Source organism: Lithobates pipiens, unplaced genomic scaffold (assembly GCF_037356315.1).
Source record: "Lithobates pipiens isolate NorthernLeopardFrog02 unplaced genomic scaffold, aLitPip1_a1.2 Scaffold_23, whole genome shotgun sequence".
Lineage (NCBI taxonomy): Eukaryota > Metazoa > Chordata > Amphibia > Anura > Ranidae > Lithobates > Lithobates pipiens.
This window is the reverse complement of record NW_027507785.1, coordinates 133,110,236-133,125,661: the sequence shown is the minus strand read 5'-3', so window position 1 is coordinate 133,125,661 and position 15,426 is coordinate 133,110,236. Positions and strand designations below refer to the sequence as shown.

Genomic DNA, 15,426 nt, shown 5'->3' with positions numbered 1-15,426 from the left:
TTGTTGTCTCCCTTTCCTCCGATAATATTGCTCTGGAACATCCCATCAGTAAATACTGTGGCTCTGTGTCCCATGATGTATGAATAAGAAAATAAGATTTTTATAACAGCTTACCTGTACAATCCTTTTCTTCGAGTACATCACGGGACACAGAGGTCCCTCGCCTCTTCTAATACACATATATTGCTTTGCTACCAAACTGAGGTACTCCCAGTTAGGGGAGGAGTTATATAGGGGGCTAAACTTCCTGTCTAGGGTGTGCCAGTGTCCATCACCTAGTGGTGCCTATATAACCCATCAGTAAATACTGTGGCCTTGTGTCCCGTGATGTACTCGAAGAAAAGGATTTTATAGGTAAGCTGTTATAAAAATACAGTTTTTTAGGATATTATATGTTATTGGACTGTAGAAACCTGTAATGTTCATTGAATTTTTAGATCATACAGATGTTGCGAGAGTATCTAGAGAAGTTGGGCCAGCAGGAGCAAACCGAACAGTTGGATCAAATTTGTTACAGGCTACAGAGGACAAGCACAAAGGAACAGGTGATGGTTTGGGCTTGCTGTCTTTTATGCATACTAGATTATAGGCATCATTTATGAAAGTAAAAAGCAAAGTTTTGTGTTTACAGTACCAACTGGTCAGATTTTTCCTTTCCTTTTTTTCTTAAGCTACATTATAAACATAATACCTTATTTGTTTTTTGTATAGGGATCACACATATTTAAAGCTGAACTTCAGTTACAGTACTACAGTAATCACTGAGCCTTATAACCCACATGTGAATTGCACAGGAACCATACCACCTTCCTGTGCAATTCACATGTGAATCAGTGCAGTGCAGTGCAGGCACCTTTTTCTCTTATATTCACCGACCGACACAGCTCCTCTCTGTAACAAAATAGGTTGCCAGCCCTATTACTGGAGATACTAGGCAAAGTTGTAACACAACACTTCAGAACTTTCAGTTCCGCCCAGGGGGCGTCCCCCAGGCTACAACCCCCACAGCCTGCCCTAGCAGACTCAGTTTTTACTTGCCTAGTGAGGAGATAGACCTAAGAACCCTGCGGGCCCATAGGTCCGTGTTTTTTTTATGCTGAAGCTTGGCTTTTTGCGCAAGATGAATGATCCTGTGATCTTCTGTCAACAGCCGGCTGGCTGACAGGCTGGTTCACTTATCCTTGTAGTCTCCCCAGTCCGGCCATTAAGCGTGTGCAGGTCGCAGCTACGGCTCAGCAGGTCACGACATACCTCAGCTCCAGAGGTGTTCGGTGAGCTTTATGCTCTGGGGCATACATATGACCGGGCTACTGATGTCTGCATCACCATATGCCGGGCCAGTAGTCTTCCCTGGACTGATCAGGAGTTGACTACCATGGAATGTCCCCCAGCTCTTTAGGACTGGTAAGTACAGCTCTCCCTGCCTCGGCAGGGTGGAGCAGCTGGGCATTTCCTGGGAGGTCGATTTGGGGGCCCTCCTCACCCCCCTCTCTTCTCTCCCCTGTCCCTAACTCCCCTCCTTTCCCCCTCACGGGGGGTGGGGCTGTGATACTGAGCGGTGTGTGTTTGTGTGTGTGCCCTGGGTTCTCACCTGGGGGTTTGGCTGTACTGGGTCCTGCAGCTTAGTCCCGCTGGATGCCTGTGTAGTCTGCCCCTGTGTTGGTGCAGTGCTGTGTCTGCCACATGTTCTCTCTAGGCCCTCATAGCGCTGTTCGGCGGCCGTTTTAAGTATGGGCAAGGGTCAGACATGCTTCTGGCTTCAAGCGCCCATTTTCCTAGTGATTCTCTATTAGAACGCTGGTGGCCATTTTCTTGTAGCCGGACCGCGTTTTTTGTGCTCTAGCAGCACCCCCTGTGCCCTCAGCTTCCTGTTTGGTCATCACGTGTGTCAGATCGCTCACCGATCATGCGACCGGCCGGCCACAGACACAGTTTTGCTATCTCAGCATCTGGGAGCGCTGGGGATCATCAGGCATTGTGGTAATACAGCGCGGAACTTCCCAATGTGGTGAGTCCAGTGGGTTAGAGCCCCTCAGTCAGCGGCAGCAGGAGGGTGGGACTGTCACTGTCCTAAGTCCCCTTCGGGTGGCAGAGTAGGGTCAGCATGGCTTCAGAAACTGGTGTCTCTTCCCCCGAAATCCAGGCAATTGCAACCGGGTCACCTGCGGACTAGGAGGAATGGGGTCACCCGCAACGGACCTTTGTGGTCCCAAAATACATGGCGGTGCGTTACTCCTTTGAGGAAAGCCTTCTAAAAAAGTGGTCGGCTCCTCCGGTCGTGGACCCCCCAGTATCCAGGTTAAAAAAAGTAACCACGATCCCGGTTGAGGGGACTCCTGCATTCAAGGATTCCACGGACAGGAAGGCCGAGGCGGTGGCTCGTTCCTTGTTTACGGTTGTGGGGTCAGCCGTGCGACCTGTACTGGCATCCGCACTGGTGTCGCAGGCACTGACTGAGTGGGCAAAACGTTTGCACTGTGAATTGGGAGAGCAACAGGCCTCCCCTGTCTGCGTGGAACTAGCAGACCAACTAGTGCAAGGCCTTAAGTATGTCTGTGACACGGCCCTGGATACTCTCCCTCCCTTATCCAGGGCTTCAGCGTCAGCTGTGGTGCTGAGGCGCTTGATTTGGCTAAAATGCTGCTCTGCTGATCAAGCATCCAAGAAAGCCCTGATGGAGCTTCCCTTCCTTGGCGACCGGCTCTTTGGAGCCTCGTTAGATGACATTATTAAAATTGCCACTGGTGGCAAGAGTACTCTACTCTCACAGGCCAGGAAGGCTAAGGAGCCACACCGCAGGTAAGGGCCCTCTTTTTCCGCTCACAAGCGGCTTTTTCGTCCGCCCGGTGCTTCGACAAAACGTCCCCAGCCCGACAGGACGCCCACGGACGGTCAATCACGTCCCTGGAACCGCAAAGCCTAACAAGCCTGCGAACAAAAGTGCTACCGCATGAAGGTTTGCCCCCACCCATGTTTTGGGTTGGGGGTCGCCTTCAGGAGTTTGCAGCCCGGTGGTCCTCCCGGTTATCCGACCAATGGGTCCGCGATCTGATTTCCACAGGCTACAAGATAGAGTTCCTCTCTTGGCCGGCAAACAGATTCTTCCCCTCTAGCATACCTGTATCCCCGGGTGGCCGGGAGGCCCTGTTGGGGGCTGTAAGGGACTTGCTGAATCGAGGGGTGATTGTACCTGTCCCGAGCCGGAACGCCTCCAGGGATTCTACTCAAATCTGTTTGTGGTTACCAAGAAGGAAGGGGTACGTCCAATCTTGGCCTTAAAAGCCCTCAATCACTTTGTAAAAGTGCAGAGGTTCAGGATGGAATCAGTTCACTCAGTAGTCGCTGCTCTCCATCAAGGGAACTCCCTGGCGTCCTTGGACATCCAGGATTTGTACCTGCAGGTACCCATATGCCTTCGGCATCACAAGTTTCTGCGTTTTGCAGTCAGGGCAGCCCATTACCAATTTGTGGCTCTTCCTTTTGGTCTGGCATCAGCCCCCCGAGTCTTTACCAATGTATTGGCTCCAGTATTCGCATTGCTGAGACAACGTGGGATCGCAATCGTGGGCTACCTGAACAATCTCCTCCTGAGAGCATCTTCCGCCTCAGAATTAGAGGAGGATGTGGCGATCACCATGCAGACCCTGCAAGAATTTGGGTGGCTGTTGAACCTAAAGAAGTCGGTGATTGTACCGGCCCAGCGTCTGGAGTACCTAGGTTTGCTGTTGGACTCCAGGGAAGCGAGAGTTTTTCTCCCTTTAGACAAATTGCAGACTCTCAGATCCGCGGTGAAACTGCTGATGAACCGCAAGTGGTCATCGCTCCGGTTTTGCATGCGAGTACTGGGGCTCATGGTAGCCTCCTTCGAGGCAGTACCTTACGCCCAGTTCCACACCAGAGTGCTGCAGAAGGAGATCTTGTTAAAATGGGACAGGTCTCAGTTGTCCCTGAATCAACAGATCCAAGTGAGCCAACCAGTCAGGGATTCTCTGATCTGGTGGTTGAGGTCCCCAGTGATTCAGTCCGGAAAATCGTTCCTTCCTCTGAAGTGGACGGTGGTTACTACGGACGCCAGTCTATCCGGCTGGGGTGGAGTGATGGGGGTTCAGTCGGCTCAGGGCCTCTGGTCGATGGTAGAATCCAAGTTGCCGATCAATCTGCTCGAATTGAGAGCGATCAGGCTGTGTCTCCACACATGGTCGGTGGGTCTTCAAGGGCTTCCGATCAGGATTTAGTCGGACAGCGCCACGGCGGTGGCATACATAAATCACCAAGGGGGGAACAAGAAGTGCAGCCACTGCTCGGGAGGTCGCTCACATACTTCGGTAGGCAAAGCAACACGTTTCGGCCCTGTCGGCCATTTACATTTTGGTTGTGGAAAACTGGCAGGCGGACTGAGTCGGCAGATGCTGGACCCAGGAGAATGGGCATTGCATCCGGAGACATTCAGGCTGCTGTGCTTGAAGTGGGGAACACCAGATGTGGATCTATTGGCCTCCCGTCTCAATTAGAAGGTGCCAAGATTTGTGTCCAGGACGAGAGATCCGTGGGCAGACACGTCATAGTGGCCCCGCCGTGGGATCAGTATCAACTGATCTACGCTTTTCCTCCACTGAAAATGTTGCCACGTCTGCTTCGCAGAGTGGAAGCCGAGGGGATTCCAGTGATACTGGTTGCCCCAGATTGGCCTCAGCGTCCCTGGTACGCAGATCGGGTGCGTCTGGTGGCAGACTATCCCTGGTGACTGCCGTTGCGAGAGGACCTTCTGTCTCAAGGTCCGATTTTTCATCCTGCTTTACCATCGCTGACTTTAACGGCATGGTTGTTGAGAGCCAGGTGTTGAGGAACCGGGGTCTGTCGGACCCGGTGATTCCAATTATGTTGAGGGCAGGGAAATCTTCTTCTAGGAAGATATACCATTGTACCTGGAAGGCTTACATCTCCATGTGTGAGAATGGTTGGCATCCGCGTTCCTTTTCCATAGCAAGGATCCTGTTGTTTCTCCAGCGAGGACCAGAGATTGGCGTTGAGCACCATCAAGGTATTACCATCATTGTGTCCTAAGCCGAAGCACCCTAAAGGGGTGGCCCTTCACGCTCTGGACGTGGTTCCGGGCTCTGAAGGTGTATTTGTCTGCCATGGCTTCCTTTCAGAAATCAGACTCACTGTTTGTTTCGGTAGCTGGTCCAAAGAAGGGTATGGCGGTCTCGTCGGCCACCATTTCCAGGTGGATCAGACAGATTGTAGTACAAGCCTACGCCTTGAAGGGGCAGGTGCCCCCTTTTCCGATCACGGCCCACTCTACAAGGGCAATCGGAATGTCTTGGGCCTTCCGACACCAAGCGTCGGTCGCTCAGGTGTGTAAGGCGGCAACCTGGTCGTCTGTCCATACGTTTACCAAGTTCTACAGGGTAGACATCAGTGCATCGGCTGATGCCTGTTTTGGCCGCAAAGTTTTGGCCGTGTAGTTGCAATTGGATATGCAAGCTTTGTTTTTCCTGGGTTTTCGCAGTACTGTTGTGTTTATGCACTGTTGCATTACTTCCGCAATGTTGCAATCTTGGGGATCACTCCTGTTGAGGATACCCGGTTTTATGGTGGTGTTTTTCCACACACTGCTGCTTTTTTGTGGGTTTAGTGTCACTAGTTCCCACTTGCTATTGTGGATGACGTTTTTATGCTGTTTTCCCACCCCTCGTTTGCCACTGCTTGGGGACATCCCATTTTGTTACAGAGAGGAGCTGTGTCGGTCAGTGAATATAAGAGAAAATAGGATTTTTTTGTACTCACCGTAAAATCCTTTTCTCTGTAATTCACTGACCGACACAGCACCCTCCCCTCCTTTTTCTCTTTACGTTATACTGTTTGTTGACATACTGAGGCTGCTAGGGCAGGCTGTGGGGGTTGCAACCTCGGAGCCACCCCCTGGGCGAAACGGAAAGTTTCATAGTTTCATAGTTAGTAAGGTTGAATAAAGAAACCAGTCCATCCAGTTCAACCTGAGTAAGTGTCTACAATTGTCCCTATTCCTGTACATTGCACACTCGCATCAGTCCCTACCCTCAAGGAGCCCACAATCCAAGATCCCATTCATATACCAGGGCAAATTTTGGAAAAAGCCAATTAACCTACCTGCATGTCTTTGGATTTTGGGAGGAAACCGGAGTAACCGGAGGAAACCCACGCAGGCACAGGGAGAATATGCAAACTCCAGGCAGGTAGTGTCGTGGTTGGGATTTGAACCAGCGACCCTTCTTACTGCTAGGTGAGAGTGCTAACCACTACACCACTGTGCCACCCTTCTGAAGTTCTGAAGTGTTGTGTTACTACTTTGCCTAGTATCTCCAGTAATAGGGCTGACAACCCATTTTGTTACAGAGAGGAGCTGTGTCGGTCGGTGAATTACAGAGAAAGGGATTTTACGGTGAGTACAAAAAATCCTATTTTTTGGAGCTGCATTGCATGGTCACTTTGGACCATGTGATCCGTTGCGGGCAAACTGCACTATATTTGCTATCTATTTGGGGTGCTGATATCTTTGTATTGACACCACAGTGGATTGCAAACACAATGCAATGCGGTGCGCAAATGCTCAGTGATTGCTGTTTTTCCCACACACGTGTGACCCTGGGCTAAGTGTTCTATATATGTAGCAAACAGTATGCAATTAAAATGTTAAAATATTTGTTATGTTTACTACCTATTTTGGCTGTAATGTAACAAATGTAACATTTTCTCACCACACCCCTTTCACACTGGGGCCGTGCCCGCATCAGCGCTAAAGCGCAGCTCGTTTTAGCAGCGCTATAGAGCTGTTTAAGTGGTGCTTTTCGGCTGCTAGCAGGACTCTTAACACCAAAGAAGGGGTTAAAAAGTCCCGTGTTGCGGCGCTTCAAAGTGATCGTCCGATAATCTGATAATTAGTATATGGCTTTCAAGAGCCAATCACAACAGTTCATAAGAAATTATCCGAAGGGACAAGTACAAATGTTGTTTTTCCCATAACAGAACAAACGCTTTACATGTAATTAGTATAGTATTTGTATAAAAACAACTGTGTGACCAAGACCACGCATGCTTGGAAACGAAAGAATGCAATGCAACACATTACGTCACTTCCAAAGTTGTGTTCTGTCCTACGAGAATTTTCATAATTTATTAACCTATTGTTTTTCGATGAGACTGGCAGAATCACCGGGTATTTTGCATAATAGTACAAAATAAAAAGATAACAGATAACAATCATAACCATTCACATAGAGACAAACACACACACTGACAAAAAGTAATACACTTTAATGCAAATTATAAAAAAATAAATAATTGGATTTTTTGTACTCACCGTAAAATCCTTTTCTCTGTAATTCACCAACCGACACAGCTCCTCTCTTAGCCATTGGGTTGTTTGCCCTATTACTAGGAGATACTAGGCATTAGTTGTAACACAACACTCAGAACTTAGTTCTGCCCAGGGGGCAGTCCCCTGGGGAACAACCCTCCAGTCTGCCAGACAGACCTCATTACATCAACAAGCAATATAACGTAAAGATAAAAAGGAGGGGCGGGTGCTGTGTCGGTCGGTGAATTACAGAGAAAAGGATTTTACGTTGAGTACAAAAAATCCTATTTTCTTTTATATTCACCGACCTACACATCTCCTCTCTTAGCCATTGGGACGTCCCCAATGTAAGGTGTTCGTCTTCTAGATTCCCCTGGATAGTCTAGGCTGGAGTGGCTCAATGGAGGTCCCAAACGCCAGCGGATAACCAAATACACATACTCGTGGGTACGTGGTAACTGATTACGAGGTTTAATGGAAAGTGGACCGTCTTTTATGTGGTAATTTACAAAGCCCTGCCCTGTGAGGGGCCCATAGGGTGGATTTTACACATACATCAACAATTTTCTTAAACTCATGACATTATGTAAGTCAAAGGTTAAATACAATCTTCTGATAGTTATTTTGCCTTTTCAGCATCTGCTGACTGACCATATTCTTGCGTAACCAGTCCTATCTATCCCTGTGCCTCTTACCACAGAAAGATGTTTCCTGATATGTCAACATCTTGCATCTTATTTCTGAACCTATTGAAATGCACGCCTAAGCATATTATCTTAGACCTTTGACTTAGTACATCTTTGGTAACCTCAATAGGTATTCCCTTATAATCCTCCCTTTGATCATTCTGTGATTTACATAATGATCATTCCTTTTCTAATTTAATAGCACAGGCTTCATACTCCGAACCCTCGTGCTCTAGGTTTTTATACCATACCGTTGGACCTTTAACAATGGAAGTGAGTTTCAGATCCTCCGGAGCGGCCGTGTTTCCCTTTTTACATAAACATTTGATTATCTTATAACAGGCATATAAGAATAGAATGAAGAGAATCACAGTGGCAATTGTCATGGCAGTATTTCGGAGCCAAGATATTAATCCCCCAAAACTAAAACTGCTCGAGAATGGATCCCAGTTTTTTCCTATGTTTCTTGCCTCTTTCTGTAGTTTATTTACCTCTTCCCTGTGTTGGGCAATAACGTCATAATAGTCTGGGACTTCGATGCTGGTATTATGAATCCAGGTACAGCACTCATAATCCTCAGTAGTCTCACAGAGGCCAGTAAGGGCTGCACTCATACTTTCTATAGCCAACTCATGTAGTTCTAGTTGCTTCCTAATTGCCCTAGTTTCTAGATTTAGTTTGGTTATGTCATCAGAATTTTCCTCCAGAATCTCATCAATTATGCCAGTGTAGTTATTTATTCTTTTCATTAGGTCAATTCCCCACCCTGTCCAGGAAGGGAACCATGCCCAGGCCATATCTTTTTCTAAAAACAATTCTCGTTTATTATGGTGTCTAAGGGGATATCTAGGATGCATGCTAGCTTCAAGGAGGTGACTTCCCTTGTTATCCCCTAATACCCCCATGATAGGAACCAGGGCTGCAAGGTAACACCACCCCTGGGGTTTGGTTGGGATCCAGGGGTGACAGAGTTTTCCGCAGCATATATATATGGTATTTCCTAGAGCTAGGGGCCGTTTATGGAACACGTTCCTAAGAGTATCAGAAAGGCCAGAGAGCACCAGAATTGACATTAATTGGTGTATTGTAGACTTAGTACTGGAGCTAAGAAAGTCTAAAAAGGTGGCATTTAGGGTGGGATCTGAAGTATGGAAGAAAGAAGGACTGTTAAGCGATGTCATTGAAATGTTAAGTTTTGCTTGTTTGCAAACCTCGGCTCCATCTGTGGTGTTTCCCAGTTGGAAACACCAGTCTGGGAAGTGGCTTCTACCTATAATTTGGAAAGTGAGGGTTTTATTTGAAAGGGTCCTAGTAACTTTCGTTAAGACGATAGGGGGTGTTCCATTAAGGAGGGGGGTAAAATTCAAGGGGACTGCCATGAGAGGGATTCTAGCTGTACTGGGATGTAGCTTGCTGCAAATCCAGCATTTCTCAAAACCGGATTTTTGAGCATAGCTATATTTGAATTTTAGTAGTAACATCTTGTCAGTCAGTCCCTTAGGTGACTCATTAACGGGTACAATACTTCTACTATGTCTTTGGCCGGGGGTATTATTCATCTTAGGTGGTCCACATATCCCTTTTAATAGACCTAAATCTTCTGGATGATATATACAGTTGGCTATAAACCATGTGGGCAGGAATACAAATAGTACCAGACTACTTCAAAGGCATACAGCCTTCCCTGACACTGAAGGTAAAAACATTTCTACAAGTTCTTATGCTTGTCCTTCTTCCTCGCTATCGTGTAGGGTTTCAAGGGTTAATTGTCCAATGCCTTCCTGAATCTCTTGCAGTTCCGGTAGCTGTTCGGGTGGGTCGGGTTCTTCTTCAATAGGTGGGGGGTCGGGGGTTGTGGGAAGCGGTGGGCACTTTTTCAGCCTGCTGGCGTGGATCCAGGTGTTTCCTTGGTCAGTCAGGACCGCAGTTCTGGACACCTTTTCAACCTTCCAAGGTCCAGAGTAGATTGGTCCGATCCTCTTTTTGTGGGCCAGTTGCTTAACTAGCACTTGATCTCCTGGGATGAAGGGGTGTGTTGGCTCTGTGGAGAGAGGAGAGAAGGTGACAGAAACTTGTTCGTTTATTTCATGAAGCATACTTACCAGGTTTTTCACGTACATTTCCTGTTGGGAATAAATGTCAATATCAGTGTCTTGGTCTAATGGGGGTAATTCTATGTTTGCGGGGACTCCCATCAAAATTTCAAAAGGTGAAAGTTTCGTTCTGGCGTGGGGTGCCGTCCTAATCTGGAATAGCACAGAAGGGAGGTGATCAAGCCATCCCTTCATTGTGCCCCCTGTGGCCTTTTTCAATTTATCCTTTATATTTCTATTCATTCTTTCCACTACCCCTGCGCTTTGAGGGTGATAGGGGATGTGTAGTTTCCATTGCAGCCCTAACAATTTAGCCACAGCCTGGGTAACGGAAGAGCTGAATGCAGGTCCCCTATCTGACCAAATAGATGTTGGTATGCCAAACCTACAAATCCAGTTATTCAGCAAGCATTTTGCTGCTATATTGGCTGTCTCACCTGCACAGGGAGTGGCTTCAACCCAGCCTGAAAATTTATCTATGACAACGCACAGGAATTTTAGGTTCCCCTTTTGTTTTGGCATGTGTGTGAAGTCTACTTGTAAATCTGTAAGGGGACCTATTGGTGGGGGTAGATGACCATGTAGGCCATGCCGTTTGCCCTGCACATTGTTTTGAGCACAGGTAAGGCAACTTGTGGTCAGGAGTTTGACTTGTTTGTTCAAGGCGTTTGTGCAGAAAGATTTGGTGTACATAGTGGCTAAAGGGACGGCACCTATGTGTCCTGGACCATGAAGGTAGGAGAGAATTAGAATACTGCTTGCCTCAGGTATTCCCAATATCTTCCCCTCTTTTGACCACAGACCCTCTGGGTCTTTGGTCAAGCCAGCCTTCACCCAATACAAGACATCTTCCTCAGTGGCTAATGATTGCGTTTGTGCCACTACAGATTTAAAGTTAGGACAGGTGAAATGATCCTTAAAGTACATGGACGTGGGGGTGGGCTCCTGGGTGGAGGACTGGGCTGCCTTTTTCGCTTCTCGGTCAGCTAAGGCATTTCCCTTGGAAAGTCTGCTATTATCTGAAGAATGTGCTTTTACTTTAATTATTGCCACCTCTTTTGGGAGCAAAATAGCCCGAAGAAGTGCCTGAATCTGGGTAGCATTGGAAATAGGTTTATTATCTGCTGTTTTAAAACCTCTTTTTGCCCATATTACTCCGAAGTCATGCACCACCCCAAATGCATATCTACTGTCTGTGTAAATGTTCACCTTCTTATCTGTAAATAAAATGCAGGCCCTGGTGAGGGCTTCTAGTTCAGCCACCTGAGCCGAAGAGGGGGGCAGTGGTTTGGCTTCTAATACCTTGTTTGGCAACTGGACTATTGCATATCCTGTTTGGAAGGTGGAATCGGAGGGACGGGAGCAACTACCGTCCACAAAAACATCGTCTGCATTGGTAATCGGTACGTCGGTGAGGTCTGGTCTTGGTGATGTGATAGACTCCACTCGTGTTATACAGTCATGAAACTGGTCTGGGTCTTGTGGTAGGCGTAACATGGAGTGCAAGAGACGGACGGCAGGGTTGTTGGCGGGAACATATTTGAGAGACAGATTGTCTGTGTTCATGAGGGAAATCTCATATCCACTGAGTCTTTGTGAGGTCATGTGTTGGGTGTTCATGTTCTGTATGAGGTGGGTGACAGAATGTGTGGTATAAAGCGTCATCGGGTGTCCCAAGACCATCTTGTTGGCATCTTGTACGGCCATAGCACAGGCGGCTAAATTCTGAAGGCATGATGGCATGCCTTGAACCTGAAGGGGGAGTTTTTTTAGATAGGTAGGAGACAGGGCGGTAGCCTGTTCCATGCTGTTGTGTCAAAACCGCGGCAAAAGAGGTCCCCGAGACTACACAGTATAGTTGAAAAGCTTTACCATAGTCTACCAACCCCAGGGCGGGTGCACATGACAAACTGTTCAATAGGGCCTGGAAGGCTTTAAGCCGTTCCTCTGTCCAATCAACCTGCCTAGGGGCTGTTGAGGCGGTGGCCTCTCTTAGTATGCCATCATAATGAGAACAGTCGGGGATCCACTGGCGGCAATATACCACAGCGCCCAAGAATGAGAGCAGGGCTGCCTTGTCTTTTGGGGGGCTCAGAGCTTGTAGGGCTGCGGCGCGTTTGGGGGAGACCATCCTTGTCCCCCCTTTCAGTATGCACCCCAAGTATTCCACTTGTGGCATACACCACTGTATCTTCTTTCTGGATGCTAAATGCCCGATGTGGGCTAGATGGTTCAACAGAGATGTGGAATCGACCGCACAATCTTCAGCAGTGCGACTGCACAAGAGCAAGTCGTCCACATACTGTATTAGCACCGACCCTCGCTCAGGCGTCCAAGATTTGACAGTCTCATTGAGTACCATAGAGAAGGCAGCAGGACTATCAACATACCCCTGAGGCAGGCGTGTCCAGGTTAACTGACCCGTCAACTGGCCCTCCGTCCAGGAGAAGGCAAACATAGGCTGGGCCCCTTCCGCAATGGGAATGCTAAAGAAGGCATTTGCTAAATCAATCACTGTGTAGCATAGAGAATGTGCCGGTATACATGAGAAGATAAAAGTGATGTCTGAGACTAGGGGCGGAAGTGGAATCACTTGTTTGTTAACTGCCCTTAGGTCTTGTACAAGTCTCCACTCCCCACTGGCCTTTTTTACGGGGTAAATGGGCGTGTTCCAGGGACTGATGATTGGTTTCAGGATACCTTTTGATATGTAATCATTAATTTGAGGGGAGATGCCTTTGACTTTCTCTGGGGGTAGGGGATACTGTTTTTGATATTGTATCCCCGCATCTGATCGCATTTGGGCTGCATATGGTGTGCAATTAATAAAGCCCACACTACCTTTGTTTTCTGCCCAAATTGTGTGATGGTCAAGGGAGGAAGGTATCATTAGAAAGAAACTCCTGTGTGCATGTCTTTTTGGGCTGTGTAAGTCACAAAGAGGGGAACTCGCAGTGAGGGAGCCGTCTTTGTCAAACTTAATGGTAATGTTCAACTGGGATAGTAAATCTCTGCCCATTAGGGACACTGGACAGGAAGTCAGGACAGCGAAACTCTGCATACATAGCTCTAGTCCATCCGGGGTAGAGACTGGTAAAGGCGGGGTGACGGAATGAGTAACCGATGTCCCATTTATTCCAATAGAGTGTCCCTCAGTACACAGTGGTGTGTCATACCTCTCATCATTTAATGAGCTAAAAGTAGCACCTGAATCAAGCAGGAAACACACTATGTGGTTGTCTACGCGTAATATAACTTGTGGTAGACTCTTCCATGATAGGTTGTGGCACACCAGACTGAGGGAAGGGACATACTCTAGGCATCCCTATTGGGGGTATGTTTGTCGGGTAGACGGCCACTGCATGGGGATTCGAGGGGGAGGTCTGTTAGAGGTTGGGGTGTAGGGTGGCTGTGCAAGCGCATGGTTTTGAGATGGTGTTTGGGGAGGTGGCGGATATTGGGGGTACCTTGTAGTGTGAGGGGGGGGGGCGATTAGCAGCATTGTACCCCCTTCCCCTGCCCCTTGGATAGCTCGCCCTCTGTCTATATGGGCACTGTGATTTCCAATGTCCCTGTTCCCCACAATTAAAACATCCTTGGTCAGGTGGGTAGGGCTGCATGGTCATGAGGTGCGGTGGTGAGGATGAGGTTTCAGGTGTGACTAGGGTTTGTGTTTGTGTCAAGGAGGGGAAAATTCCCCCTTTTTGTTCAAAGACCCCTGAAGTCTCTCTGGACCTGGCGTCCTTCATAAATTCATCTGGTGCTTGCTCCGCCCATTTGGGGTTTGTGAATTTGAGCAATTGCGTCACTTTGGGATCGCCTCCCGACATGATGGTAGTGGTAAATAATTGTGGTGTGGCCCCATCTACAGCTTTCCATAGGGAGTATACTCTGGTACAGTAATCATAGAATTTCTCTTTAGGTCCCTGCTTGGCTAGGATCAGTTCTTGGAGTGCAGATGATCCTTGGTATAATTTGGACCAATGACCTCCCATGCCTTTCCAAAAGGATATCCAATCCTTATCAGTCTGGATATGGGTTGTCCATAGGTTGTCTACAGGGGCTTCTTCTGGGCTGTCTGGGTCTATAATGCTAAGAATACCTTTTATGTCATCCTTGTCAAGCCCTGTGCCTGCACTATATTTTGCCAGAAAGGTACCTGCATCTCGTGGATACTTCTTGGGATTGGGACATAGTTCTTTTATTTTGGAGAGTGTACCCAAAGGTAATGGTATATGCACTTCGGTGTCCCCTATGGTCATCAAAGGTGCTTTGAATGAAGCCCCTACTGCTTCTTTCTCAGTTTCCTCTTCTATGGATAATGTCCCTTTTTTACTAATTGGACCTGACTCCTCAGTTTTGGGAATAGGTGTCTCTTTTGTATGGCTTCTTGTAGTGGTGGGGGGCAGCGCTATAATCCTATCCTGCGCTTCTTTTAACATTTCCTCCTTCTTCCCTAATTGCCTTCTTAACTTTTCTAGTTCCTTTTGTAAGTCCTCCATCCTATGTTCCTCTCTCTCTTTTCCCTCCTGGAATTCCTTCTCCCTTTTTTCCAAGTCTTTCTGATACATTTCTAACACTATTTTCCTATCCACTTCTGCCTTTTCTGCCTCATCGAGGGCTATTTCTTTTTGTTTTTTAGGTCTTCCATAAGTGTTTCTAACTCAGTTCTCCTTTTCCCTATTCTCTCTTCTTCCTCCTTTTTCCTCTCTTCAAACTCTTTTATCTTTCCTCTAATTCCTGCTTTTCGGGACTACCCACCTCTTCTTGTCCTGTAACTTCTTCCTGTCTCCCCTCTTCCTCTCTGCCCCTACTTACTTGTTCCCATTGGGCCACTTGTTGTGGTGTTGCTGTGGTGTGTGCTATGGCGGCTAGGACTACAGGATCCAGTGAAGGATATAGTTGAAGGTATGGACCTGGCGTCCCATCTTCGTTTTTTACCATAACATAAGGTGGGGGTGGACATTGAGGCTGGGGAGGGGGAGGTGAAGGGGGTGCAGTGGCTTCAGCCATAGCACTGGGTCCTATATTTGGAGTAAGCTTTGTAGTTTTATTAATATGCTTCTTTTTATATTTGTGTAGACATTTATCCCATGCATGGTAACAATCTTTCATATATTGAATATTTTCCCACTTCCCTGGAGGGTACGAATTTTTGTGGATTTGGCATATTTTACTTACTTCCTGCCAGTCTTCCTCAGTACAAGGACCATATGGCCCTGGGTCATGTATCCCCAATTGCTGACACCTTTCTCGGACTTGTGTCCAAAATGGTTCTACCTGGGGGCCAGGGATCATATTACTGACA

General features: G+C 47.5%; 1 protein-coding gene across 3 annotated transcripts in view; it reads left to right on the top strand.

The window, feature by feature from the left end:
- ANKRD54 (ankyrin repeat domain 54) overlaps positions 1–15,426 on the top strand; it is a 131,621-nt gene that overhangs the window by 102,480 nt on the left and 13,715 nt on the right. The window contains exons 7-8 of one of the 3 annotated variants that reach the window (XM_077452394.1): positions 438–545; positions 6,379–6,424. The exons of 1 other annotated variant lie outside the window; for it this stretch is intronic. In XM_077452394.1, coding sequence (XP_077308520.1) covers positions 438–545; positions 6,379–6,424 — 154 coding nt within the window. The remainder of the gene's footprint in view (positions 1–437; positions 546–6,378; positions 6,425–15,426) is intronic. One more of the 3 variants, XM_077452393.1, reaches the window with a different exon arrangement.